We start from the raw sequence: 27,245 nt of genomic DNA on the forward strand, positions 1-27,245 counted from the left end.
TAGTTCTCAAAAGTGGTTTATTCTTTGACCTACTGGTATGGACAGACTGATTACACATAGCACAGCCAATTAGTATCAGATGAGTCACAAACACACACACACACACACACACACACGTACGTATAAAACTTTCCTGCACACCAGCAGAAGGCACCTGTCACACAACAGTATATTCGGTATCTATATCCACAGCAGACCACTGGGTGCGTGTTGGCTGTGGCGAGTGATCCATCAGGAACCCCCGCTGCCATGCGGAGGTCAAACCCATCAACCCTGGAGACCGTTGCCAGGACGATACTCACTTCAGCCAAGAACCAATCCCAACAAGTCTCTCATGCTCCACAGCACACCATAGGTAATCCCAGTTTGCACTTATTATGTTCCCCTCCAGTGGAAAAAGGGAACATTTCAGTCCAGCCTCACAGACAGCAGTGCAGTGCAGCAGAGTTTGGTGAGAGTCAAACAGCGTCTCTACACGCCGTCTTACAACCCCAAACCATTTCCCATTAGTCACCTCTAATTCAACAAGAAGCACAGATTCAAATTCTCAAATGTATTTGGGAGGCAACGTCACCGTTATCAAATCCTTACCAGCTATAGGGTGAAATATGTTGGACACTCTCCAGTCCAGTAGTGAGCAGCACTTGATCATTTCTTGTAATTTCTTGTTTTTATGGTATGGCAAACAGCATGATAATACAGTTTTATTTGTAAGCGCTTTTACAGATGCTCACACTTTAAAAATCATAAAATAGAACAAAATCAGTGAAATACAATTAAAACAGTATAAAACACACAGAATTATATATTAAAAGCTAATTAAAAAATGTGAGTTTTCATTCATTCACTGTGGCAGGGGTACCTTTCACATTTAAACTGATATGGTACTGATACCCAGTTATGGGAACCGGTACTGGTATGCATCAGTACCTGTTTTTGGTACGTTTTTGTGTGTATGTGTGGTAATTAACTTTTTTTTTCCTTTTAAAGAACTACTAAAAACTTCTGAATTTTGCAGATTTATTGTGCATGCAGCTCCATAAGGAAATAAGAATTTACACATTTTATATTCACATCACCCAGACACTCCTTCAACACAAGCAAAAAGTCCTCTGCATCCCACCAATAAATTGACATTTGTGGTCAAATGTCTCGTCAACCACTGAATGGATTCATTCAGGAGATGATGAATTAATCCATTCAGTGGTTGATCAATGGTTGATCAGTGGTTCATCTTGATCAAGATGAGCTGTCTCACTTTCATCTAATACCACCATCAGATAAAAAAAAGCTGAATATTTCATGACCAAATGCCTGCAAAACTCATATGTAAATGTGTGTGTTTGGAGCTAACTGGCAAATATTAGCATCCTACATGATAAATAAAGATGATAACATACTTAGCACAACCTAAACATGTTAACATTGTCATTGTGAGCATTTTAACATTCTTAAATAATAACAAATAACATGAACACAATACCAAACACTAAACAAAATGAAACTATTCTAACCCAGAAGAAAAATGTTCAAAAAGTATTATTCTTCTGTGCTTTACTAATCAATACAAAAATGTAATCACAATCGTTAAAGATGTGCATCTGGGTGAACTGTCGACCAGATGTTTGTGTACTCAGACAGATCATCACCTGAGATGAGCAGTAAATTGACTGAAATGTAAACAACAGGCAGAAAACACTGACATGTTTCCTCTGTCTTCTTTCCAGCTCCCACTCCTCTTTCCATTACCATTTCATCCTCTCATCCACTGTTTTCTTTCTTTTAAATGGCTCCTCCCGACACATCCTCCACTATCACGTTCTCTTTGTTGCCCTGCAGTCTCCGTTCTTCGTTTTTTCTCCCCTCAACCTTTCTCCTTCCCCTCTCCTTCTTTTCCTCCTCGCTGCCTTTGGGTAAACATTTCAGTGTTAACGCAAGTGTCTCAGGTAAAGATATGCAGATTAACTCAAACTCGTTTGCATAACGAGCTCTTATTTGCCAGTCTAATTATGGTGGCATGCCGAGGCCGTCCCAGAGCTGCCCTCAGGGTTCATTAGTGGGGTTCGTTAAGAGGTTTGTTAACGGGCAGCTAATCGCTTCCTCCCTCTTTAACAAATAGTGGAGCCTGAAAGTCCTAAAAAGACTCCCACAAAGCACACAGTGATGTTGGTTTAAAGAAGACACACACACACACACACACACACACACAGAAGCACACACAGATTTGGCGAGCAAACACATTACACACTCGCACAAACACACAATGTCCTTCCCGGCACATTATTCACACCCACACACACACACTTGGTCAGTACTAGAGGGACAAAAGAGCTGGTCAGTGCGTTTTTCCTTGTACATTTTTCCCTTATAGACTACTATGTGTTAGTCCAAGGAAAAACTCACAAAAGGCAGAAACACACACATTAACACAATAAGCCAACAAGGTCACATAGAGTGTTTGGTCTGAAACACGGGTCTGTCAGTCACTCTGCTCTGCTCTGAGTCGAGGAGAAAACATTTATCGTGTCCTACAGTTTTTATCCAATGAGGAGAGAGAACGGCATGCAGGGCTGTGTGTGCAGCCAAGGGACGCCGTGAATGTGGCGACGTAGGGACGAGGACTGTTATGGTGCGTTCAAGGAAACTTGTATTTTTCCGACCGTGAAGTCGTACCAGTTCGATCTGGTACGAGTTCACCGGTCGGAAGTTACGAGTGGCCGTTATAGTGACTTTCACCGGTAAAACAGGTCGGAAAAACACGAGTGGGTTGCCTGGAACGCTACAAAGTCGTAAGTCGTGACTTGAAGCTGTAATTTACGATTTCAAAAGCCTGCCTGGAACGCAGCATTAGTGAAAACGACCGGACCACTTACTTCTGCTTTAATGTACTGAAGGAACTTCTGGCGACAGTGACAAAAGCTTTGTTGCATTTGCTTCCTTCAGCCATGATATTCAGAAAATGTTCTTCTAGAAGAGTCGGTGTCATAACATAAAAAGACCAGATTAAACCAGTTCATATTAAAGAGTGGGAATGTGATATTTTTGCAGTCTAAAAGATGATTCAGTTTGGAAAACGCACCGCACACAGTGAATGGAAACACATCAATGAGCAGTGTCAAAGTGGCAGAAAGATATAAATCACAACTTGAGTGGAACTGAAGCTTTGTGTCCAGGAAACCGTATGCACAACTGGTCACGTGACCACAACTGAGGCCCTATATATATTTTTTTATATACACAGAGTTTTTACTGTTAGATATTCCCAGCCACACAAGTTTAGGTATTAAAATATCTATGTCCACACACGATTACGCATATAAACGCTGTCGTAGAACGTGTCATAACCCAGCTGACCAAAGCAAGAGTGGTGAGAGAGAGGAAATAGCAAATTGGTTACAATAATAATCTAATAAAGTAGCTGCGGTGTGCGACGTGACAAACATAGAACGTCTCTGGTAAATATCCGTTTTTCTTGTCCACATGTAAAAATAAATACGGCTTTTTTTTTAAAATATTGTTTAAGCCGTTTTCAGTACGTTTGTGTGTGTATGGACCCCCCAAACTGGATGAAAAAAGCTGCGTTTATCAAAAAAATAATGTTTTTGTGTGGGCCTGAGTTACTTTGTGAACAGACTTTCTCATTCAACTACTAAATACTGTAATATGATATTTTATTTTATCTTAATCAGCATTAAGCAACACCAACCAGAACACAACAAATCAAAAGTGATGTGGGATATTTTCACACCATCATTTATAGAAAAAACAAACTAAAAAACAACCTGATCTTGAATGAAACAGTCATGACTAAAGGCACAATCACAGGATTGCATGCAGGCAAACTATTTGCCAATAACCGGAGGGTTGGTGGGGCGAATCCCGCTCCATCCCAGTCGCTGTAGTTGTGGGCAAGACACCTTTTCTCATTTTGCCTTGTGTTAATGTGTATGAATGTGTGTGAATGTTTGGTGGTGGTCGCACATTGGCAGCCACGCTTCTGTCAGTCTGCCCCAGAGCAGCCGTGGCTACAGGCCTAGCTTACCACCACCACCGGTGTGAATGTGGTATGAATGAATAATGGTTTCTGTAAAGTGCTTTGGGTGCCATGAAAAGCACTATACAAATCCGAGCCATTATTTCACACACAAAACCATTAGAGACTTCACTTGGTATTTTTGTTTATTTCACAGCTTCAGTATGTAGGAGGAGCAGTCAGTGTGCTGTGGCGATCCAGTTCAGCTTTTCAAAAGAAAGGCACAGTTCAAGGTAAATTTGTCTCTGATATTTTTTTTTCTTCTACTTAAATCCAAAACCAAAAAGTGAGTATCTTGCCCTTAGTGGCTAAAACACGATTACATTTATTTTTGGTTTAGTTTAGACACTCAAAGCTGCCGGTTCAGGTTCAGGGAGAGATTATGGTCGAGGGCAAATATTGAAAGAGTCATAAATGATTTGAATGAGGAGTAGTTGTGCTAGAGTGGAGGGTTGGATTGGTGAAATCCTTCCTTCGAGCCACTTAACTTGATGCAGTCCAGTGCACCGTTCTCCAAAGTTTGCCAGATCTGATGCATGATGATGTTACATGCAACAGCTGGTCATACATACAAGCAGCGTGGCGTTCCCTGGAGCCAGTCTGTTTGATTATTAAAAACACATCAATTCCCCGATAAGTTTAGTTAAAAATCAAAGCGCTGGTGTCTGAGCTGAGCCGGTGCACTTGACAGATGGAGTAGCAAATAAATAGGGGATAAAAGGTAGAAAGTGGACACATAGGAGAGCGGAGGGATGTGGGGGGAGGGAGAGAGGAGGGCATCTCTAAGAGCAATTAGTCAGTCGTGTCAATCAAAGGTAATGCCACAGAGCCTTTAATCCTGAGCTTCGATAAGAAACAGTGAGAGGAGAGGAAGTTTAGCCGCTTTAATGGCGGATGACTGTTCTAAAATCCTGATGGATTTCAGGTTGTAAACACAGATTATCTCTCGGCCTCTGAGAGAAGCCACTTTTATTCTTCTTTTCCCCTACTTTGACCAGTTCATTAATCTTCAATTGTAAAAGTGACGGTAGAGCTTCTTGTGCAGCGATTAGGCCGATAATTGTCCCTCGATTATCAGGGGTTAATGTGCTCGCACAGATGAGTCGCGTGCATGCATTATCCTTCAGTTCAAATTATTACAATTTAACAAAGGCTTTGGATGATAATGTTTTATTTTATTTTACATAATTTTAATTCAATAACTGTGTGTTGACAGTGTCTCAGCCTAACGCTCTCTGGCCTCTTGGCCGGCCTTTGGGGACTGATGCCCAAAATCCTTCCTTTAGTTTAAACAGACATCGCACGCAGCCAAGCCGAGCATGTTAAGCGTTATGTAGATGGAGTCCTGAAGCCACTGGGAGCTTTGTAAATAGTGGAAATCTCCGATGTAATGCTGGCCTACAGGCTAAGAGCAACACAGAGTGAAATGTTAAATCTCTTGGTGTTTCTAACCCTCGTGCTCCGGCTTTTTTCTTTTCCTCCCCCTCTCTCGCCAAATACCCGTCCCTGCTTTTGTTTTCCAAATTGGTTCATCTTGTTCTTTTCTTTTTTCTCTCTCTCTCTTTCTCTGTTGCGTCTTTTCCTTCTCGTGGTCTGTAATTTCCTCGCCCTCTCTTCTCCCCTCTCCACCTTTTTTCTCTCTCTCTTTCTGTTTGCCTCTCCCTCTCATCTCTCTACAATCTTCCCCCCTCTTCCTTCTGCTGCCCTAAAGTCTCATTTCACACTGCTACTTTTTCATCCCCTTTTCATCTCTCCCTCTCACACTCTCTCCATCTCTTGATCCCATTTTTTTTTTCCACAGCGCCCAGATCATGGCCTGGTCTGGCCTTTTAATGTCTCCCTCTGGTACCCTCTCTTCTTAACTGTTTCTATTCTCTCTCCCTCACTCCCTCTCAGACTGTGGCTAATGCTATCAAGTGTTCACAGCAGCTCTGAGTCCAAGATTCACAGCCTACGGCCGCCTGAACCACATACACAAATGGAGAACCAAATAAAAGAAAAACACCTATATGTCAACAAATACCCATGGAGATATTTCTGCATGTGCTGACCTATACATACCTACACATAGGCCAAGAAATATGCCAAGAAACGCACACACACACACACACACAAAAAAAAACATGGTGTACACACACATGTATGAACAAACTGTTGAACCAGAATATAAGTACATTCCCAAACAACACAACATCTTTGTGTGCCTCTAATGGCAACAATGAGATCCACTGAGCCAAAAGGGATTTGGGGAATGAAGGTCACACAAACACGCTTAAATAGACATTTCTTGTCACTCTCAAGAACATTTTTACATCATCGATGCTTCATTTCATTTTGTTTTGTCATATCTTTGTGTCCTTGGACACCTCCTTCACCCCTCTGCTTTTCCTACCGAGTTTCTTTCACTAAAATGAACCAAATCTGTTTAAAAATAAAATAAAATAACTATACTTTTTTTTTAAAACACAGTACCTTTAAAATATATCAAATTCAGTCATTATGCTCTTCCAAGTGTGTATATGATGTCTGATAAACACATACACTCTATAGGTAGAGTCTGATCCTCCCTCTCTGATATGATAACTACATGGCAGCATCTCTGATATCACCCGGGATACTGAACTTTAATTGTCATGGCAACAATAACAAACACACGCAATGTAGCTGCAACAGGTTACCGGACCATTGCCGTCATGGCTACAGTAATAAACGTCTTTAAGCTTATGGAACGCTCACTGTTTCCTTATTAGCTTTGGGCACAAAATAAAAAAGAATCTTGGTTTGGGTTAAAAACGAGTGCTTCTTTAAAGGTTAGAGGACCTCTGTTGTCATGGTTACAATGATAATCACACAGCTGAGGTTGTTGAAAAGTCATGGTTGAAGAAATACAACGATGACTATTGCTTTCGGGAAAGTAATAATAACAGTCTCCTAGCTGATAAACCCTGACAATGTAGTTTGAGATCCTGAAGTTTTGTCTAGTGACTGTGCAGCTACATGGTTTTAAATAATTCTCAGTCAGGTGTGTGGACGCAACAGGAAAAGTAGGTCTCTGAACACTAAGCTCGCTGCGCCTCGGTTTCCCCATCCCAACTTCTGTCTTTGTCTCTAGTGGTGAACAAACTCAGAGACTACAACCCAGTTTAAGACTGGCATCCTCTGCTCTGTGTCACTCAGGCACACACACACATGGCCCTTTTCTACTAGCGCTACTTGGCTCCACTTGTCTCGTTTTTTGCGTTTTGGTTTTTTTTTCGCTTTTCCACAAGGGATAGTAGCTACCCGGTACCTGGTACTTTTGTTGATAACACCTCAGGTGAGGTTCGAAGTGAGCCAAGCCAAGACTGAAAACCGACTGCTGGCGACTTATTGGCCAGAGCGTTGTCACTGAAGAGTCATGGCTCTGGTGTCTGACACAAGAATTAAACCTGCTATTTTCTAACAACACACCGGCAACACGGACCACTGATCTGTACTGAGACTGTTGTTCTTTCACGCGAGACCCCGAGGAGTTTGCTTTTGGTTATAAAAGAGTCTCATATTAATGTGGATGAATCTATGTTACCCACACGCTAAATATATTGTTTTGTCTTTATAGTTATTTTGATATTATTATTTAGTGGTCAACTCGCCCAGCATTCCTAGTTTCGGTTTCCTGGACGCTGCCCAGCGGGTCATGGGAATAATGAAACTGGTACGACTAATGAAACTCCTTTCTGAAACTCCCTTTAAAGGGCTGCTATGGAAAAAAAAAAAAACATGCCGTGGTCTGTCAATGAGGTGCAGACAAGTGGCCGACCAGAGAAGTGCAAAAAGAGCCGGCCCACGTTGAGGAGGTACTGTTGCTCACCCTGAGGTTTCTCCGATTTTTCCATGTTAAAAGGGTTTTCCATGGAGTTTTTCCTCAGTTGATGTGAGGGTCTAAGGACAGAGGATGTTGTTATGATGCCATGTAAAGCCCTTTGAGACAAACTGTTGTAAAAACAGGCTATACAAATAAAATTGCATTGCCTTGCCTTGCCTATGAAGTATGGACTAAGAATTGTAATGGAAAATGACCTAAACCGAGTCAAGTCGGGTTGAGCTGTAACTGTGTAGAGGAAAAGGGCCGTTAGAGTTACATATACGAGGGCCACTGCAGAGCAGCACAGCCCGGCTACCTTTGTTGATGCTATTTTTCTATAACTGTTTTGGTTTTGGTTCCAAATACCTTGGTTATGAATAAATCTCCCGGGGAAAGAGGTTTATTTTAAATGACTGGTCACCTCTGTTGTTTATTTTTCTTTCACTGGATTCAATCAAAGACCTGAACTCTTGGCACAATATCGAGGCAACTTTTCAAATCCTTTTATAGGCTCGGTGCTGACAAGACTAATAAACAAACCAAGCTAGAGAGCAATGCAACCCCATCCGAAGGAAAAAAATGAATCATTCATTCATTCATGGGATGTGACCGGGAAACTGAATAAATAAAACATTTATTTTTTGTATATGCTTACGCTGACTATTTACAGACAAATAAGTTAAACCAGTGTATTTCAAGGAGATGTGCTGAGAAAACATAATGCAGGCTGCCCCAGACTGCACCATGTAACATGAGAGGTTCTTATTGTGCTTTAACAAACCCACATTACAGGCGATCAGTCACACAAGCCTCAACTGGGAGAAAACATGCACAAGTTTTTTTGGGGGAACTTTCTGAGATAAAAAGATCAAATATTGAATAAGGGAATAAACGCAGCGGGTACTGTAGTGATGGATGCGTGCATGATGCATCCCTGATTCGGCTCCTTTCCTTTCTTGGATGTTCTTTCTCTTCACTCGCTACTTATTACCTGTCACCACATTTCAAAAGTTTCTGTTGAAAAATACTAATTAAATACAGAGGACAGCCACGACAGGTAAGACTATAAAAGGCACGTTGCTAGGCAATCCCCCCCAAAAAATCCAGACAGAAAAAGACACCTATCAGAAAGTGTTTGCTTTGCTTCTGGTTTTAAATTTGCACGGAAAATGAAAAAAAAGTAATACATTTGGAAGTGATAGGAAGACGTGAGTGAAGTGAAACTTCTTTACTCACAGCTAATGAACAGGTGGATGAACCGGATTGTGCTAACTATTTTCAGAGATTTTTTAAAATTATTATTAATATCCCTCCCATTATGTGATGTTGCCAGTTCTGATTCAACTTGTTAAGATCAAACAAGATTTTAAAAAAACAAGCAGGGATTTGACCAGAGGGCAAATGATCAGAATCCTTAAAAACACCACATACTGCACAGTTTTATCTCCCCAGCTGAACAGCTTAAAATCACAACAACAACGACTGACCCTGATGGTCCAAAATCAGTTAGGAGACCCAAATTGGTTGTATTGTAATGTGCGTCCATGCCTTCATCTCGCTAATCCCTCCATTTTAGATTCATGTTTGGCTGTCGCAGTATTAGACCACTGATCAAAAGGCGTTTGGGTTGAATATCTTAGTAATAAGGGTAAGTATAAACAAAGTTATTTAGCAACAGGCAGGCATTTTTAAACTATGTTCGCAACTTTTAAATGTTGGAATCTGAATAAAGGAGCCCAGTGTTGGAACTACTAGTTCTTGAAATAATAGTTTCTGATACAAAATGCACTTAAAGATCCCATATCTGATGGTCTTCTTGAGTTAGGTTTAAGTGTTGCTGCATAAGGTGATATATTTGTGGTGTAAAGGGGAACTTTGCAAGGCGAGAAGGCAATCCATGGAGTGGTGGATATCGCGTTATAGTATATCATATACGTTTTACAATGTGTATATTTGTGTTGTCTTATCGGTCATAAACAAGAGATTACAGGTTACAGGGCATGTGTGTCGTGCTGTTGCCAAGACGAGAGCTGGGACACCGAGTTGGAGGCGCTGATCTTGCACGGTTGGTTTTTTGGCCAAGAGATGCTGGAGGGACAAGTCATTTAAGGGATAGTTCAACATTTTGGCAACTTGGCCCATTGCCATAATCCCTATAGTCATAGCAGTAGGTTCGTTACTTTTAATTGTCGGTGCAAGTTATTTTTAGAACGGCGGAGCAGAGCCGCAAGCTGTTCAGAGCTACGCAACGGAGGCTAATGGGAGTTCTTGGTTTCCAAATTCATCAAATACACAATCCAACAACTCCAAAACGCTCTTGTGGACAAGTCGTTCATTTTAAGTTTAACTTTCTGAATATGATGCTTTATAGACCTGTTTCGACACTGTATACAACACTTCCTTTGGAGTCCTTTACACATATCTCTTGGCCAGCATGCTCACCTGCTCATACTTGCATACTATACATGATCTCACCTACACAAATACATTGAAGAGTTGAGGAAGAAGAAGAGGCCTTTTGCTCATTCCATCTCCCAAGGACAAGAGTGAGTGTAAAATGACAGACGGACTAATTGATTTCTGTGTGCATCTAAAAGTGAATGTCGCGCTCCGCTAACACAACGCTCTTGCTTTCTCACTCTCTCTTACACATTCTCTCTCGCTCTCTTTTTTTTGTCGGCATGTGGTTTCAGGTTTGAAATCAATTTGACTTAGATGAAAGTTTTCAATTTCATTAGCTTGATCAAATGGAGCGCTGTTAACAGGCGGCGGTAATAGAAAATCATTTAGGCCAAGCAGCTCACACACTCTCAAAGGACTGGTTAAGAGCTGCTCAGAGAGGGAGAGATAGAGATGAAGAGATGGAGCAAGAGAGAGAGAGCTAGGGACAAAAAAAAAGAAGATGACACGTGGGGAAAATATGGACAAAAAGGAGACAAAATGTGAACAGGATGGAGGGAGAAAAAAAGGAGGCTCAGAAAGGAGGATGAGAAGTCAAGGAGAGAAATATCACGTTTTAGGGAAAGGAGGAGAAAGATGGGAGACACGGTGGAGGGAGATAAAGTGATAGAGTGAGACAGATAAGGAGCAAAGAATAGGAAGAAGAGAAAATGCACTTTAGAGAGAAACTAAAGAAGAAGAATGTGACAAAAGGAGAGAGAGAAAGGGGAAGATAGGTGGAGAGAAGGGACGGAAAGAAACAAAGATTAAGTGTAAAAGTGATGGATGGCGGTACGGGAATGATTAAGTCAGCACAAATGTCACAATACAGCCGGAGAAGGAACAGAACAGAGAGAAGACATGAGAGGAAAAAGTGAAGAAGACAAAAGAAACTCCTCTCTTCGTCTTGTGTGTGTACGCTAAGCACTGGCCCATTAAACCTCTGCAATTGCTCCTCATATATTTGTCAGAGAAACGATGCAAGAATTAAATAAACTATTAGCCATCAGAAACTCAGCGGACCGCCAGCTAAACATTACGACTCTGATGAGGAAAAACAAAATAATACAGAGGCAAAGTAGATTTTTTTTCTTATTATTAGCAGAGAACATTCACCACAACTTCTTCAGCTCAATAACAAGAGCGTTTGTTGAAAAAGTACTTTTTAAGCATTGAAAATGTTCAAATTAATGAATAATCTGCTGTTTTTTTAAGACATTTTTCAGCTCATTAGTCTTTACAGAGATGAACATGTCACATCTATAATTACCTGAGAACTGGAGCATGCAATATGAATAAACTCTTCAATCACAACAGTGTGATGTGTAATTTTATAGCTCGACCAATTTATATCACTGAGAAACTGTCAAATTCAGCATATTCAGCATGAAACACCAACATATAGCCTACATTGTGTGTGGCGGGGGGGGGGGGGGGGGTATGAAATCTCAATGCAGAGCTGTGGTCTAACAGGCATTAGGTGTGTTTCCATCTCTTTAATGCATAACTGGAAACTGCAAACTGCAAACTCCAAAATAAGTATCGAAACAACAACAGCACCTTTCAAAAAAAGATAATGTATGCGGTCATGTGTAATGATCAATGAAGCGACCTTTTACAAAAAAAGAAATGGAATCCCTTTTTTCACAGCCTGAGGAGCTGTATTCCCTGGAGAGGCAGCCCGCTGCAAATCTGCACACAAATTCAACTGGAATGAAACCATGTGGATAAAATCCAGCTTTATTTAAATAACACAACTCAACTGGGAACACAGATGATATGTAACTGTGTTGTGTTAAGTTTTCCAGCTCAAAACACACAAAACTGGAACGTAAATCCAGCTACAGAGGCGTTACCATGAGAGACCCCACACAGTCCACTCAGGTTTTCATACATGAGCACTTGTTAGAGTATTTACGGTATTTGTATTCAGTACATGCTGTTATTAAGTTATTTAAGTAAGCCTATGATTTAAACTCAAGAAGGAAAAAAGATGACCTGTCAAGCCACTCATATGCAATCACTATAATTTAGTCTGATCGTCTTTAACAGCCACAAACACAAACACACAGAGACACACAACTGCACATCATACAAATAAATTAAATTAAATCACAATTCAAAGTGAAAAATGAAAGCTAATGTTAATCAGTTGTTAGTCTACACTGAGGCATTGTGTCTTGATGATAATGATCAGCCATTCAGTTTCTCTCTCACACACGGTCGCACACTTTGGTACACACATACACACTGTGTGTGGCTAATCAGCCAAGTGAAACTAATGTAGGGGGAAATGTGTTGCTGATTAGCTCAGCCTTAAACCCCGAGACATGACTTCTAGACCTACAGTAGCAGTCAAACACATACGCACAAACAGACACGCACACACACACACACAAAATTAGTCTGGCTATTCATGCTAATCTGAGGGAAAATGACTTGCTCATTAGCAAGACCCTTAAACCTCTCGACAGGCCTTTGAAACCCAGCCGTTTCATGGTCATAGACTATACAGAAAAATGTTGGCTCACACACTCACACACACACACACACACACACGCACACACACACACACACACACACACACACACACACACTCTCTCTCTCTCTGCAGAAGAAGTTGGGTTATTCGCAACTATTTAAACTAATCAGTTCACTTTAAGTAACTGCCTAACATGGAAACAGCAGAACAAAATATACTAAATAAATGAGAATAAGTTTCATACGAATGTGTAAAATTTACAAAACATGCTTAAGTAATGACAATGTCAGTGCATTAACTTGGATTAAAAATGAAAACAACTAGATGCCTCACCTCCATAACTGTCTAACAGTGTCTGAAAGCTCACATCCGCCTTGAGGGACTGTGTCTGTTTTTGTGTCTCTCAGAAAATGACTGTTTGTCCGTCGTGCCCACATCACACTGGATTAGAAGTTCTCTCTGCTGCCTCTTTTTTTCTATGTCCATCACTTTTGCCTTCAAGGACTCTGTGAAAGTCTGTGTCATGTTGTATGATTCATCACACGGGGACCACACAGTACACACGGGCTAAGTTATACAAGAAAAAAGAACATGTTTGAATGAATTTGGTGTCTGACCCCGTATGAGGACAAATTGTGTTTCCTTCTGGAAAGAGAGAGTTTTAAGTCTGCTGTCGGTGACAAGTGACGCAAGTTGAGAAGGCTGGCTACTGAAAACAGGAAGAAAAAAAAACTTTCAACGTCATACAACCTGTTGCAGTTCAAGCATACTCAACCCTTCATTCTGACGTCTATCTTTAAACTTTATTACCGTAAGTAACTTCTTTCTGTGAAAACTAAAAAAAAGCTCAGATTTATTCTCTCAACAATCTCTAACAATAAATTCACATAAAAATATTTGATTTAAAAAAACGCTCTTTCTAACGCGGCCTTCATCTCTAACAACATTTATTGTTCAACAGTGTTCTTTCCCTGACTCAAACATATTCATTCATCTACTACCGGCAGCTTACTGTATAATACACGAGGTCCAAAGGAGTTGAAAATGCTTGTTATGACAAGATTAATACAGAACAAAGACATTAACCTGTAGGTTTGGAATACAAAAGGTAATGACGTCTGAAAAAGGAGAGAATTGCACTTATTGCACTATATTGTTACAATATAAACTGTCAGTTTATGATGACACACCGTGGCTCCCACTGTTGCATTTGTCATGTGTTCGTCAGAGAGAGGAAATGTGTGTTTAAGTGTGTGTTTGTGTGCGTTTGTGTGTGTTTGTGTGAGTAAGTGTGTCTGTGACAGTGTAAATATGTCCAAGCCCTGCAGCAAACAGTATCCATCTAGATGAGATTTAGTGATATAGAAGGAAGGGACACCGAGGATGAATGCACTCTCAAGGGAAGAGAGAATCTCCTTCTCTCTCTCTCTCTCTGTCTCTCTTTCTCTTGCTCTCTCTCTCTGTCTCTCCTCAATCTCTCCATCTCTAACGCCTCCTCCTCCTCTGTGTGATGACAAGCAGAGTTTGTCTCCTCATGATGAGCGGAGCCAATTCTTTTCCTTATCATCCAGCTCCTTGAGTCTGTAGGTGTGTGTCTCTGTGCAGATATACTGTACACTGTTTGAATGTACACAGACACACACACACTCTCTCCCTCTCTGTCTTTCTACTCATTGGTTATATACAAAACCAATTCCTAGTAGAAGAACACAGGTCTTATGCATGATAGAGAAATGACAAAGAAAAAAAATCTAGACTATAATAATATAATAATCTATAATATCTATAAATATGATCCTGGGTTTGATCAATAAAGGTAACAAACCTGGTCATAAAATCAGGTTTAAAGGTACAATATGTAAGAAATCTAAAGCAACTGGCCGTAAAATCCTCCTAATACGTCACAGAGACTCAGGAATAATGTTCATATAACATGATGAACTCACCATCAACAATAGTACAGCCAGAGTATTCGCATTAAAAATCTTTTTTTGCAGACTGCAAATCATGTTCAAAAAATGAGATCGCTGTGTTTTGAATTTGACTGCAGTAACCGTTTTTGGCCACATTCTTACATATGGCACCTTTAACATATGATAAGCAAGCAACAAATGGAAGGACATGGAAATTACAATTTACCTTATCTTTATTCCTATTTCTATATTCCTATTTATTCTATGAAACTGAGAATTATCTGTGTTTTTATTTCACTGTGGAAACATGACAAGATAAAAAAAAATACAGCAGAAATCCATTTTTCAGCATCATATTTGCTATTATGGGCCACTGAGATGGAGGAGGAGGCACCAACAACACATACAAGGTGCAAACAATGTGGATGATAGTGAAACGTCTCTGGTGACAAGTCAGAGGACAACAATGAAGGAGTAAAAACATTGGAAAACACATTTACCAGGTGTAGATATTAGCAGCACCTTCTAAAAGTTGCAGTTCGATGAATGTTTAGTACTGTAACTCTGTGTATCATTTCCTAATTTTGCAAATATATATATATATATATATATGTATAAAATCCAGTTGCTAAATAGCAAAACATATGTGTATGTGTACAAAGAAGGTGAGCAGAGTCAGCAGCACCTCACTAACAGCAGAGGGGACAGTGTTTCTCGTCTTCTACTTGGCGACCTTGCAGTCTCAACACAATTTCCACAACATGCGAGACACACAAAAATCAATACTGGAAAAAGCCGAAAATTTCATGACCAGAGCGAAAAAAGAGGGAGTCGGGGAGTGAAGAGTGTTTCATGTCCACTTGTTCCAGTTTTGTTTTGTTTTTTCCCCGAGTCTCTGTGACCTTCTCTCCTGCATCTCTCTCTCTCTTTCTATACTCTGGCCTCTCACTGTCACCATGACAAAAAGACCATGCAAGTGTGTGCATCTGTGTGAGGCACAGGCAGAAAGACACACAGAGGATGATGATCATGGTGTTTTCAGCCTCACACACTCACATGTCAGTCTCTTTTGTCCCCCTCACCCCTTGCCTCTCTCTGAAATTCACATGTAAGTGTTAAAAAATTCACCTCGATAAACACTTCAAATTCTGTTTGACACGTTCTACAAGTACATCGGAGTGCGTGTGTGTTGAAGTGAGTCAGTCAGACAGTGAATGAAAACAATCAGTGTGTATGTGTGTGTGTCTCTGTGTGTGTCAGTGATTTACGTTAGTAATTATTAATGTTCTGTATCGCATGAGTAATGGTGCATAGTGCTGACATTCTGCCACAGGTTAACAGTGTAGTGCAAAACTGGTTCAAGTACACAGGCAGAGAACACACACACACACACACACACACACAAAACAGAGTACAGGCTTTTTTCCAGACTTAGACACATGGAATAAAACTTGTACCACATGGTTACTGTGGCAGTGGCAGCTGAAAAGCAGCAGTTTGTTGTCAACTGTGAAAATCAAATCACAAACAGACGCATTGACAGATAGAAAGCATCAAACTGTTGGCTGTGAATAGTTTAGATTTTTTTTTAATGATGTAAGCCAGCCAATCAGAAACAAGTATTTTCCTCTGACATGTTTTATGAGTACAGACCCATAGATTTATGGCTGTGTGTCCTACAGCTGAAAGTGCGTATCGTTTGAAATCAGATTATTATCAAAAAGAAGGTACAGCATCAGAATGCAAAGAGTTAATATGAGAGGAGATATCAGTGCATTTTAAGCACATAATCAGTTATACAAAGATGCAGCCACATATCTGCAAACAGTGTGAATAAAACTTAAAAGCACAAAAAGTAAAAGCAGCATTAAAAAAGTGGAGGATTTTCCTCTTCTTGGCTCAGCAGCACATCATGGCAGTGAGCCATCAAACACTGGAGATCTTAAAAACCATAAGCCAGTTTAATGAAACAAGAGTCTTCAAACATCAACACTGAAATTTTGTCTGATATAAGTTTGTTGGGGAAAAAAATAAAAAAAATAAAACCAATCACATTTGTATGACTGTGTGTGGGGAATACCCCGGTCGCTCGCCCATAGCAGACCTCCTGCTGAGATGACAGAGCCCAGCCATGACTCCCCCACCGACTGCTCAGCCTGTGAACCTTCAGGACCAGACTAACGGTTCGCCTCTGAACAGGCGAGGCGTCTCGCTCTGATGCTCGGCGTTTGAACAAAATGACAAAACCTGCAGACGACCTGGATGACGAAACAACGCAGTGATGTAATTACAATGAAATGGAGTGACACGACAACACAGACGCCACTCAGGAAATAACAAAGTGGCAGCGACACAAATACAGGACCAGAGGGAGGGGGGGTTAAAAGGCCAATAAATGACTTGATAGAAAATTAAAAACTCAACAAACTTTTGAACTGGGCTAAAGTATAAGGAGTTATTTTTCATCATCTGTGGAGTCAAATACGTGGGTGGAAAATTCTGAAGTATACAGATGACGGCTACACACTGAAACACACACACACACACACACACAGGTGACTGAGGGCCTGTGTGACTAATCAAAAACACACACCTACTATAAATGCAAAAACACAGACACAAGGCATGAAGGAGTGAAACACTGAGGATCCCGGAGACACGGAGAGAGAGAGAGAAGAGGCAAGGTTGGAGTTTTGCTTTTATAAACAGCCTTAGGTGGCCATTACACCATTAGAGCCAGAGCTCCCTGGTGCCCAATAAAAACTGTTTAACCACAGCCAAGTTGGACTGGACCTTTCCCTTATGCATGTGTGAGTGTGTGACAGAGAGAGAGAGAGAGAGAGAGAGAGAGAGAGAGCAAGAAAGGCTTCTAGTGGCCATCCCAACTGCCAAGGGAGCAACTAAACAGCAGTCAAAGAGCAGTATACCCTGTTAGACAAAAGGTACAGACAGTCCCTATGGTAAAAGGAAGAAGAGAAGAGAAGAGAAGAGAAGATGACAGGAGGAGAGGAAGACAGGGACTGCTTGGTTGCTTTCATCTTTTCGTTACTCAGCCGTTTTGCCGGGCACAGCTGTTTTCCGGCGCGTGGCTCGGGCTCCGGTCTCCTGTCGGTGCGCCGTGCGCCGCGGCCGCGGTCTGGACTCGACCGCGCTGCGATGCGGAGTGGAGCGGAGAGGAGCGGAGCGGAGCAGGAGCGCACAACACAACAACGCAGCGACTGTTAACTGCTCAGTGAGCCGTGAGCGATCGGAGCTGATTAAAAATACACACAGACGCACACAACAAGTGCGCGCACGGACACAGAAGGCACTCGCGGGGAGAGTGTGTGTGACACTAATACTGAAGGACTATGTGGCAAAACGCGGAACGCTTCAAACCCCCCAAAATATCTGTCAGCCTTCTTCATCCTTGGGTTTTTTCCCCCGGGGGAGTAAGTGGGTGGTGGCGTTACTATCTCTACCATGTTTTATTTTTTTCAGTTTTCTTGATTCGCCATCTGCGCACTGGTGGAATAAAGAAGAATATTCTAATGTAGCTTCACTCGAGCTTGTAAAAACCGATTTAATTGTGTTCCGTGGGCTCCTGTGGGGTTTTTATAAGCCACGCACCACAAGTCAGATCCATAAAGCCCTTTAAAGAGTTCTGTAATGAAGTCAGTGTCTCTCGCAGACGGGCGCAGCAAGGACCCTGACCTCTCCCCCTCTCTCTCGCCCTGTTGGAGAATCTTAAAAATAATTTCGCTCAATATCAGAGCACAGGGAAACTGTGACATGTCGTTTACTTTCGGTGCATGAGTCAATTTTAATAATAAGCGCAAGGGGGGGAACCTGATCCTCATCGATTTTAAAGAGCCCATATCATTTTGTTTTTAATCCCTCAGACAATATCTTAAATGAGGGAACAACCTGATCCCAGAGGAAAACACTCACATTTTTCTCCAAAAATTCAAAACATTTATGTTTCGATCTGTCTGTGGAGGAAACACCCTGATACTCCCGTGGACCTCACACGGGCTCACGGGCAGGTCAGCCTCCAGCTACAGCCGGGGCTTCTCGTGTCTCAGATGGCACCGGTTAGTACGCATCTGTCATCCGAGCTCGGGCTCAATCAGTCTATCACTTATTATTCCACACACATGCACGGAGACAGGAGGAGGTGTCAAGGTGAATCGATCGATCTGTTTTTAAAAAAAAAAATGAAACTTGCTTCCTTTAAAATTTCCTCAGTATGTTTCACATCACTGACACACATATACACACACACAAGGCTTCACTCTGTGTTCCCCAAGGCTCAACAACCTGGCTGTCATGTGCAACTTCCTGCAGTCTGACCCTGTGTGGTTGGTGATGTGCACTTTCCCGCAGGATGGAGAGGAGGGTGCACCGAGTTTTCATCTGTTGCAGACCAGTTTTCTGCAGAGCGCACAACGACGCGCCAAATAAGCCAAGGGACAGCACAACAATAATAATAATATAATGCAACTGCACTGCAATAACAGACGGGTTGGAGGGGAAGAGCGCAAGAAAAAGTTGGCAGATTCGCCACAACATTTTGTATTAATAGAGGGTTCAAATAAAAAGATGTATGGACTAAACTGAGAGTGGGTGTGAGATCCCCTCTTTCCCATAACAACGGAACGACGATGTTTAAAAACTGGCAACAAGTTTTCGCCTGCATTTGCATCTCTTACCTTTCCACAGGAAAAGAAGCAGCACCGTCTCCCAGAGGCGACATCCCATCGGCGCGCCTCCTCTGCTCCAGACCATCTCCATCCCTCCAGTCGGTAACACACACAAAATGTAAAGGAAAAAAAAAAGCTCCGGGACTGTTGACAAAATGGATAAAAAGGGGTCGTTTGAATATTTGATCTCTCTTCTTCTCCCTGGACAGATCACTACCGCGTCGGTGCCATCGATAATCTCATTTTGACCGAGCTGCGCTCCCGCTGTGGCTGACCTATTAGACACCGCGTAAATGAGGTTTGGAGTAAACTATAAATCCTTCAGTAATAAAAGAAGAAACCCCCCTCGATGCACAATTCCGGTGCAGGCTGGTTTCTTTTTCTTTTCTTTTTTTAATCCCTCATTTCCTCCAAAAAAGAAAAAAAGTCTGCGGTGTCTCTCCTTCCAGCCAGAACTGAGGAATGATCCCGTTTCCCCCCTTGGTGAGCTCTCTCCACCGGTGCGCTCCTCCGCTTTATTTATCCAAACGGGACGGCTACAGCTGAGGAAACCTCACTGTCTCTCCTTCAACGCACTTTTCCTTCTTCCAAAGTTGGAGAAAAAAACAGCAGAGTGGACCGACAACTCCCCCAGAGAATGAAAAAGTCCACTTCATAGGCGGTTTTGAAACAAGAAAACTCTGTTACTTAAGGCTCATGTATTAAATAAAATCCAAATTCCGCTCGCCCGGCAGCAGCTCCGTCCGCTCTCCCTCTTTTCCTTCCTCCCTCTGTCTATCCTCCGACTATCCTCCTCTTGCTGTGCGTGTTATGTGTGTGTGTGTCAGAGTGTATGTGTGTGTGTTTGTGTGTGTGCGTCTGGGCTCAACTTGAGAGGCTGTATACACTCGTCCGCGGGATGGAGGGAGGAGAGGAGAGGAGAGGACAGAAGAGGAGGAGGTCTGACGCTTCCACCAGCCGGCAGAAGAGGAGGAGGAGGAGGAGGAGGGGGAGGGGGGGGGGGGGGGCAGCGGAGTCTGTGGGGCTGAGGAGGGTGGAGGGGATAGAGGCGGGATTTGGGGGTTTTGAGTGACAGCCAAGCAGCCAATGGAGGGTCTAGGAATTTATTTTAGTTTCTTTTCCACGTCTTTCATAATTTCTGTTTTCTTCTTATGGTGTTTTCATTATTTATATATTCGCCTATTCGATGATAATACAGACATTCATCCTACAGGAAGTGTTCAGAGATGTGTTGTTTTTTTTTCCAAACTAAGAGAAAGACTGAAAAATACATGGAAGCAGAGGCTAAACTGAGCATCAATGAGCCGTGATTGTAAACAAGAGATGTATCAGAAGAGCGAGAGTGATTTTTGAGTTTCTACTTTAGAAAAGTCAAAGTTTATAATATGTCATCAGAAGCAGAGGCGTGCGTGCGTGCGTGCCTGTCTGTGCGCGCGCGTCTTGTCAGCTGTGTGTGTGTGTGTGTGTGTGTATGTGTGTGCGGCCATTCACGTGCTGTTTATCCTCCCAAAGCCTCTCTCTGCATTATTCATATGAAGACACACGCTACACCTGTTCTCTGTGTAATCGATAGACAACTTCGCACGAGCACCCATGTTTGTGCACGCACGCACGCACGCACGCGCGCACACACACAGCTATAGCGCAACTGTAAAAAAAAAAAAAAAAAAAAAAAAACGTGATACGCCGGTAATAAAAACTCATTCACTTTCTATTGATGGGACGTGAGTGTGTGTGTATGTGTGTGTGTAGGAGGGGAGTGTGTGTGTAGAGGAAGTCAGAAGAGAGAGAGAGAGAACATTAAGGTCTTCTACAAGTCCGAGACGATATTTCATAAGGCAGCATGTCTGCTTCCCTTTGTCAGCTAAATGTGTAAAAGCTAAAGAGATGACATTGTGACTTATTGAATTGCAAATCAGTCCGTCGGCGGAGGGATGGGAGGATTTCCGGAGACGGAGATACGTGAAGCTCTCTGCCCGTCTGTGTGAGCCTGTCTGTCCGACTCCACGGCCTGTGAGAGCGGCTAAGAAGGAGCGACAGCCCCCCCTAGTGTCCCACAGAGGAGACACTTTAGTCCTGCCACTGGGATGGGACCGAGCCCTCCTCTCTGGGTCATTCATCCCTCATCTGTCCTTATAATTAACAGCATATATATGTTTGTGAGTGAAGCAGCCCCTCGTCTTAATGCGTTCATCTTTGACGTACCCCCACATTACTCTCCTCCTGTCTCTTCCCTCTCCTCTCTCCAACTCCACCATGTGAACTCAGCTGAGCCTGCATGCTCTTTTTCCACTTGTCCTGTTTCGTTGCTCACTCACTTCCTCCCAAACACATTTTTCTGGCCCCCCCAGTCACAAACCGTCTACTTCTATAAAGTCGTAGGAAACCATCATCCATCCACGTTATGGTGCAGAACCAAATCAGTGCATTTTTAAAATATTATTCTAATTTCCACTCAGTGACTTCTCCTTCAGCCAGACGACGACGCAGCAGCAGCAGCACTCCCTGTGACTTAAGCTTGAAAGATCTGTTTTTAACCGTTTTCCTCTCAGGGGCTGCAGCCGAAGCAAGGCATTAGTTCAGCAAGCATGCAGTAACTTTTTTTTTTTAAAGTAATATTTGTACAAATACAGTGTCTGTATACCAATGAGGCCCCACTGGCTGTTGGGAGGAAATCTGACAGAATAAAAAGAATTGCAGATAATTTTCTAGGTACTATATCTTGGGACAGAAAAAAAAACAGACTAGCTACATCTTTCAAAAGGATGAGTCAAGAAATCTGCTGGTAATATATGGAAAGCTTTTTTCAGATTTTGACCTCCTCTTAACAAAACAAAAAAATATGCTGACAACAACCCCTTTTACTCAAGACATGAATGAATTGGGCAATTTGATATCAAACTATTATTTCACTTGTCACTATTAGAGGAAGCCTGGAGGCAGCAAATATTCATTATATCACAAAAAAGGAAGGCATTCATCACAAAGATTGCATTGTCATTGTGAAGTGTAACTCTTGAAATACAACCTGTAATGGATGTTATGTGATAAATGAAGAGGAATAATATGCAGTCTGAAAAAAAAAAACTGCTCTTGCCCAGTGTCATGTGGCCGCCGGCTGCTGTGCTTATTCACTGCCAGGCTGACCATAGACACTGACCCGTTCTACTTTCGCACTTCAGTCAGGATGAGTCCCATGCAGCTCTCTTCCTTAATTATAGAAGTCCCACTTTTTATGGCATGCTTGTCAGAGTGGCTTCACTTTGTCTCCATTCTCTATTTAGAAAAAAAATAGTTGCTCTCATTTAAAGGTCTGCTTAAAAGCTGCTTGACCGAGCTTGAGTCTTGAGAGTTTGAGAGAAATGAACTGATACAAGTTGAAAATAAAGAATAGCTTTTAAAAATTTAAAGGTTCCATGTTATATAAAGTGAGATTCCCCATGTCTTTCTTTTTTTTTTTTTTTTTTTACTTTAAAGTAGGTCTTGGTTCTATATTAATGCTGCAAGTATCAAAGGCTCAGTCCACAGAGAGATGCACAGAGCGAGTAACTTTGTGATGTCACAACAAAACAGTGCTCAGCCATCTCACCTGGACACCACTACACAACCTTGCAGGATTTGGCTTTTTTTAACTTAACTATTCTACTTTTTTATTTGATTGCTCTGAATACAGTCAGCCAATCAGAAGACCATCTCAGAGCCTCCCGTCTTCTGATTGGCTCTGATTGAACTGTTGTTATTACAACAAGGAAATTTGAAACTACACTTTTTTTTGGTACTTTAAGAGGAACTATATACGATTTTACCTTACCTTTTACCTTAATTAAAGCAGATATCAGTGGAATGTTTTTGTTAATATAAGTCCTAAATAGTCCTATTTTCCGTCAGCAATCACTTACATGAAGTATTTCAGCCTAAACACGAGTCTCTCCGTCACTCTGCTCTGCTGTAACCCGAGGAGAAAATTTTCCTTGTGGGATACAAGTGTTATCCAATGAGGGGAGAGAACGGCATGAAGGGCTGTGTGTGGAGCCAAGGGATGCGCGTGAATGTGGTGACGTAGCACGAGGACCAATTGATGCCTGACAAGGGCGGGGGCTGCTAACTCATGGTGCGTTCAAGGAAACTCGTACTTTGTGTTTTTCCTTCCTGTGAAGTCATACCAGTTCGATCTGGTACGAGTTCACGGGTCGGAAGTTACGAGTGGCCGTTATAGGGAACTTTCACAGACAACAGGACGGTAAAAACACGAGCTACGGGTTACCTGGAACGCTACCAAGTCGTAGTTGTGACTTGAAGCTGTAACTTACGGTTTCAAAAGCCTGCCTTGAACACAGCATTAGCCGAAACGGCCGTGCCGATGATATCTGCTTTAAACAGCCTCAGAGTAACTATGATGGTTGAATGACTTGTTACAGGAAGAAGGAGGCTCTCTGCCTTCCACCTAGCGTCTCTCGGCCGAAATCTTGCAAGATCAGCACCTCCGACCGTCTTGGCGGCACCACGACACAAACATGCCCTGTAATCAGTAATCTCCTGTTTATGACAGATAGAACTACACAAATATACACATCCTAAAGTATATGATATATAACGTTATCCAACGCTCCATGGATTTGTTGAAAACAAATGCACATGGCTGGGAGGAGGGTTAGCAGAACAGCAAAAAAGCAACCGGACTTGCATAGTTCCGCTTAAACCATTAGATGAAACACAGGAAAAGTGTAAATCAAAACATGGGACTGGTCACTGCTGTGGTGCAGTTGGGTTTGCATGAATAGCTATAGCTTAATTAGCATAATTGACCAATTTCAACAGCACAACAAATATTGAAGAGAGAGTCATGTCCAGTAGAATTTAAGAGCAAAAGTATACCTTCATTATGTGAGCACTTAAATACAGGACTCAGAGATACTAAGGAATTAATGAAGAGCACAGACCCAGACTATAGTTAGACACCTGCTTGCTGATTATATGCAGAAACATAAGAAGCCACACATTAATAACTCCAACACAGACTTCTTATTTTGATGTTTTTGAATCAGTTGCACATCTCAGGAGACACTAAAACAGTGATTCATAAAAATCAAAAGATTATAGAGTTGTGTTTTCTTCCACTGACAGTAATTAATCAAAACTATTGTCGACTGCTCTTAAAGTTACAGTCACAGCTATAAATAATATTCGGTGATTATGATTTACCTGAAAAGAGACAGACTGAAAAAGGCGAACAACTTTTTACTTCACCACTTTAAACAAGTCAGATGTGCGTACACTTCGCTTCAATTGCAGAAACACATCACAACAAGTGTTAAGAACCCCTGCTCCATCACTGTCGCTGTGCCGCTGTGCCGTGCCCACCCCGAGGTGATGGTGGCCATCGCTGCACCCGTCTCAGCTTTTCTCCCTATCACGTCTCAGTGGTGACTGCAGTGTTGTTTTTGGTGGCCTGTTTTAATCTTAGTTTTAGTGTCAAACTGTCATTTTAGTTTTTATTAGTTTTAGTCATGTTCATACTCTTTTTTTGTCCCGTCAAGTTTCAGTCGACTAAAAGTCTGAGCATTTCAGTCTTTAGTCAGAATAACCTATGATTATTTTCCTCTAGTTTTAGTCGACGAAAACTGATGACATTTTAGTATAGTATAGACAAAACCAGTCAGTCGCTCTACATCTTTTGTCACAGACTGAAAAAGTATCACTCTTGCCTTACTGGATCACATATCCCACTCTGTCAACATGTAGGGCTACAGTCTATCTTCTTTCAGTTTCTTTTCCTCATAAAACTCTTCAAACAGCTCGTACTATAATTACGAACAATAAGCATGACGCTCATCTCAGGAAATGGGGGGAGGAGGGAATCGAAACTGGACTTTCTTCAAGTTGGAAAGTCAGAAGCTAGGATCAGCTGGAGTTTAACCTCATGCTCATTTCTGACAAGAAAAGGGCTCAAATCCAGATGTGAGATGGACGGCTCCCAAATAGGGCTGACTGATCAATCTTACAGTATTTTCATCATCATCGCGATATCAACATGCACGATGAACACATCACAAAAGGTTGCCTGAAATGTGTTAAGTAAGTATTATTTTCAGGCACCATGCCTTCACACTCATACACCTCATACCTGTAACCTGAGTCAAACCCAAACGGCGGACTTCAGATAACGTGCCTGAAACTTGTCTATGTGGCATCCATCAGCATATTTGTGCTGGAACGACTTCTCATCTTTAGTCCACTAATAATGTTTGGAGTTTGTTCACAAGCTTTCCACTCTTCTTCTCTGTTTTTGGTGGATTTGTGTGGCAGTGTTGCAGCGCCACTACAGGCTAAGCATATGTACTCTAAGTCATAACGTCATCGCAATATTGAACAGTGTCATCGCACATCAGACATTTTACTGATATCAAGCAGGCCTCCCAAATATTCCTAAATTTAACCGAGTTCAGTAAAATGATCCTTATCCAAGAAAGTTCTTGGAGCATAACCTTGAGCTTCACAATTATACAGATTCTCGAGGGACTTGCCACATCTCTACCAAGAGACCCACCCAGGCCTGGTCAAACTTCATATCATGTACTGTAGCGACCCACCAGAAGCAGGTCTGCAAAGTGTACTGTGAAAGGTCCAGCCCGAAGAGTATCGCATTTTCAATTTCACGGTATTGTTTAACAAAGGCCACGTCCACATGAAGCTGTCAGGGTTGTGGAAGTTTGAACCCTCTCTAATTGTTCAACTAAAACTTTTTTGCACTGCCTGTTCAAGGTGGGGATGTTACACCTTTATTCCACTTCACCGTTCTGTAGGAAAAAAAAAGGTACGGCCATGAAATGAGGAGGGAGCACGTTTTTGCCAAGTCTGTAAGCCGGCAGCATTATGTCGGCTTTGTCTGGTTCAATGTAAACAAGCAAAGGCAGCATAAGGAGGGGTCTTCACCACAGCAACAGTGGGCTCTCTTTATAAAAGGGGCTTATGTATTAAATATGTATGCATTAACTGGAACCCACTGCAGAGACAGTTATCTGTAAGTGCTACAGCTAACTTTTCATGGCCTATATTCAAGAGCAGCTTTTTAGTCCCAGCCAAGCAAATTCAGCTTGGCAATGAGAACGCTACTGTGAGCCATTGGGTTTCCACAGTTGTTCATTTGGTATACAATATGCCATAAATGCATTTGGGCCAGGTAAGCTTATATTAAAGTAGACATCATTTTATAGCTTTGTGTTGTCAGTACCAGTCAGCTGAGCCCGAACCTTGACAACAGTCTCTTAAGTGTATTAATTGGAGGGATGCGTTGAGTAAGATGAGACCATAAAACGTAGTATTAGCTTGCCTTTTGTAAGCCTTTATGAGTCCAAGTGAATATCGTGAAGTTTATGTGTAGCTCCACTTCCTTTAGAAAAGCAACTGTGATACTTAATGTTTATTATTAGCAGTACTCAGCCATTTCTGTACCTACTACACAATAGTGCACATACAGCACATTCATTTAAAAAGCACAGAGAAGGGCAAAGAGAAGCAACAAGATGGAGAGAGGACATTCATATTCTGCTTCTTAAGTGCTGCTCTTGACTCAAAAAAGCATTTGTGTATGAGCGAATGAGGTTTGTTTGATGCAGCAGGGATGACTTTCATCCTTATATTCAAGAGCTGAGAAGCGTGACGCAGATAGTGCTCCTCTCTCTCTCTCTCAGGTCAAATGTCTCTGGTAGAAATTCTGCCGACAGCTTGTTCAAACGATAAACTCCACTCCGAAACTGGAGGAGGATGACCGCCACTGACAAACTTCCCTATTTACTTGTAATTCTCTCACTTTCTCGCTTTCTCTTTCTTTCTACGGTATCTTGCCTATCTC

General features: G+C 41.9%; 1 protein-coding gene across 1 annotated transcript in view; it reads right to left on the minus strand.

The window, feature by feature from the left end:
- The window catches only part of LOC146981052 (transmembrane protein 132D), a 273,658-nt gene extending 253,230 nt beyond the window's left edge, over positions 1 to 20,428 (minus strand). The window contains exon 1 of the mRNA XM_085785988.1: positions 19,403 to 20,428. Within this exon, the coding sequence (XP_085642114.1) occupies positions 19,403 to 19,484 (82 nt within the window). The 5' untranslated portion in view covers positions 19,485 to 20,428. The remainder of the gene's footprint in view (positions 1 to 19,402) is intronic.
- Between the last annotated feature and the right edge of the window lie 6,817 nt (positions 20,429 to 27,245).

The sequence above is a fragment of the Trachurus japonicus genome, chromosome 9, assembly GCF_045865225.1.
Source record: "Trachurus japonicus isolate A0001 chromosome 9, Traja_1.0".
NCBI classification, from domain to species: Eukaryota; Metazoa; Chordata; class Actinopteri; order Carangiformes; family Carangidae; genus Trachurus; species Trachurus japonicus.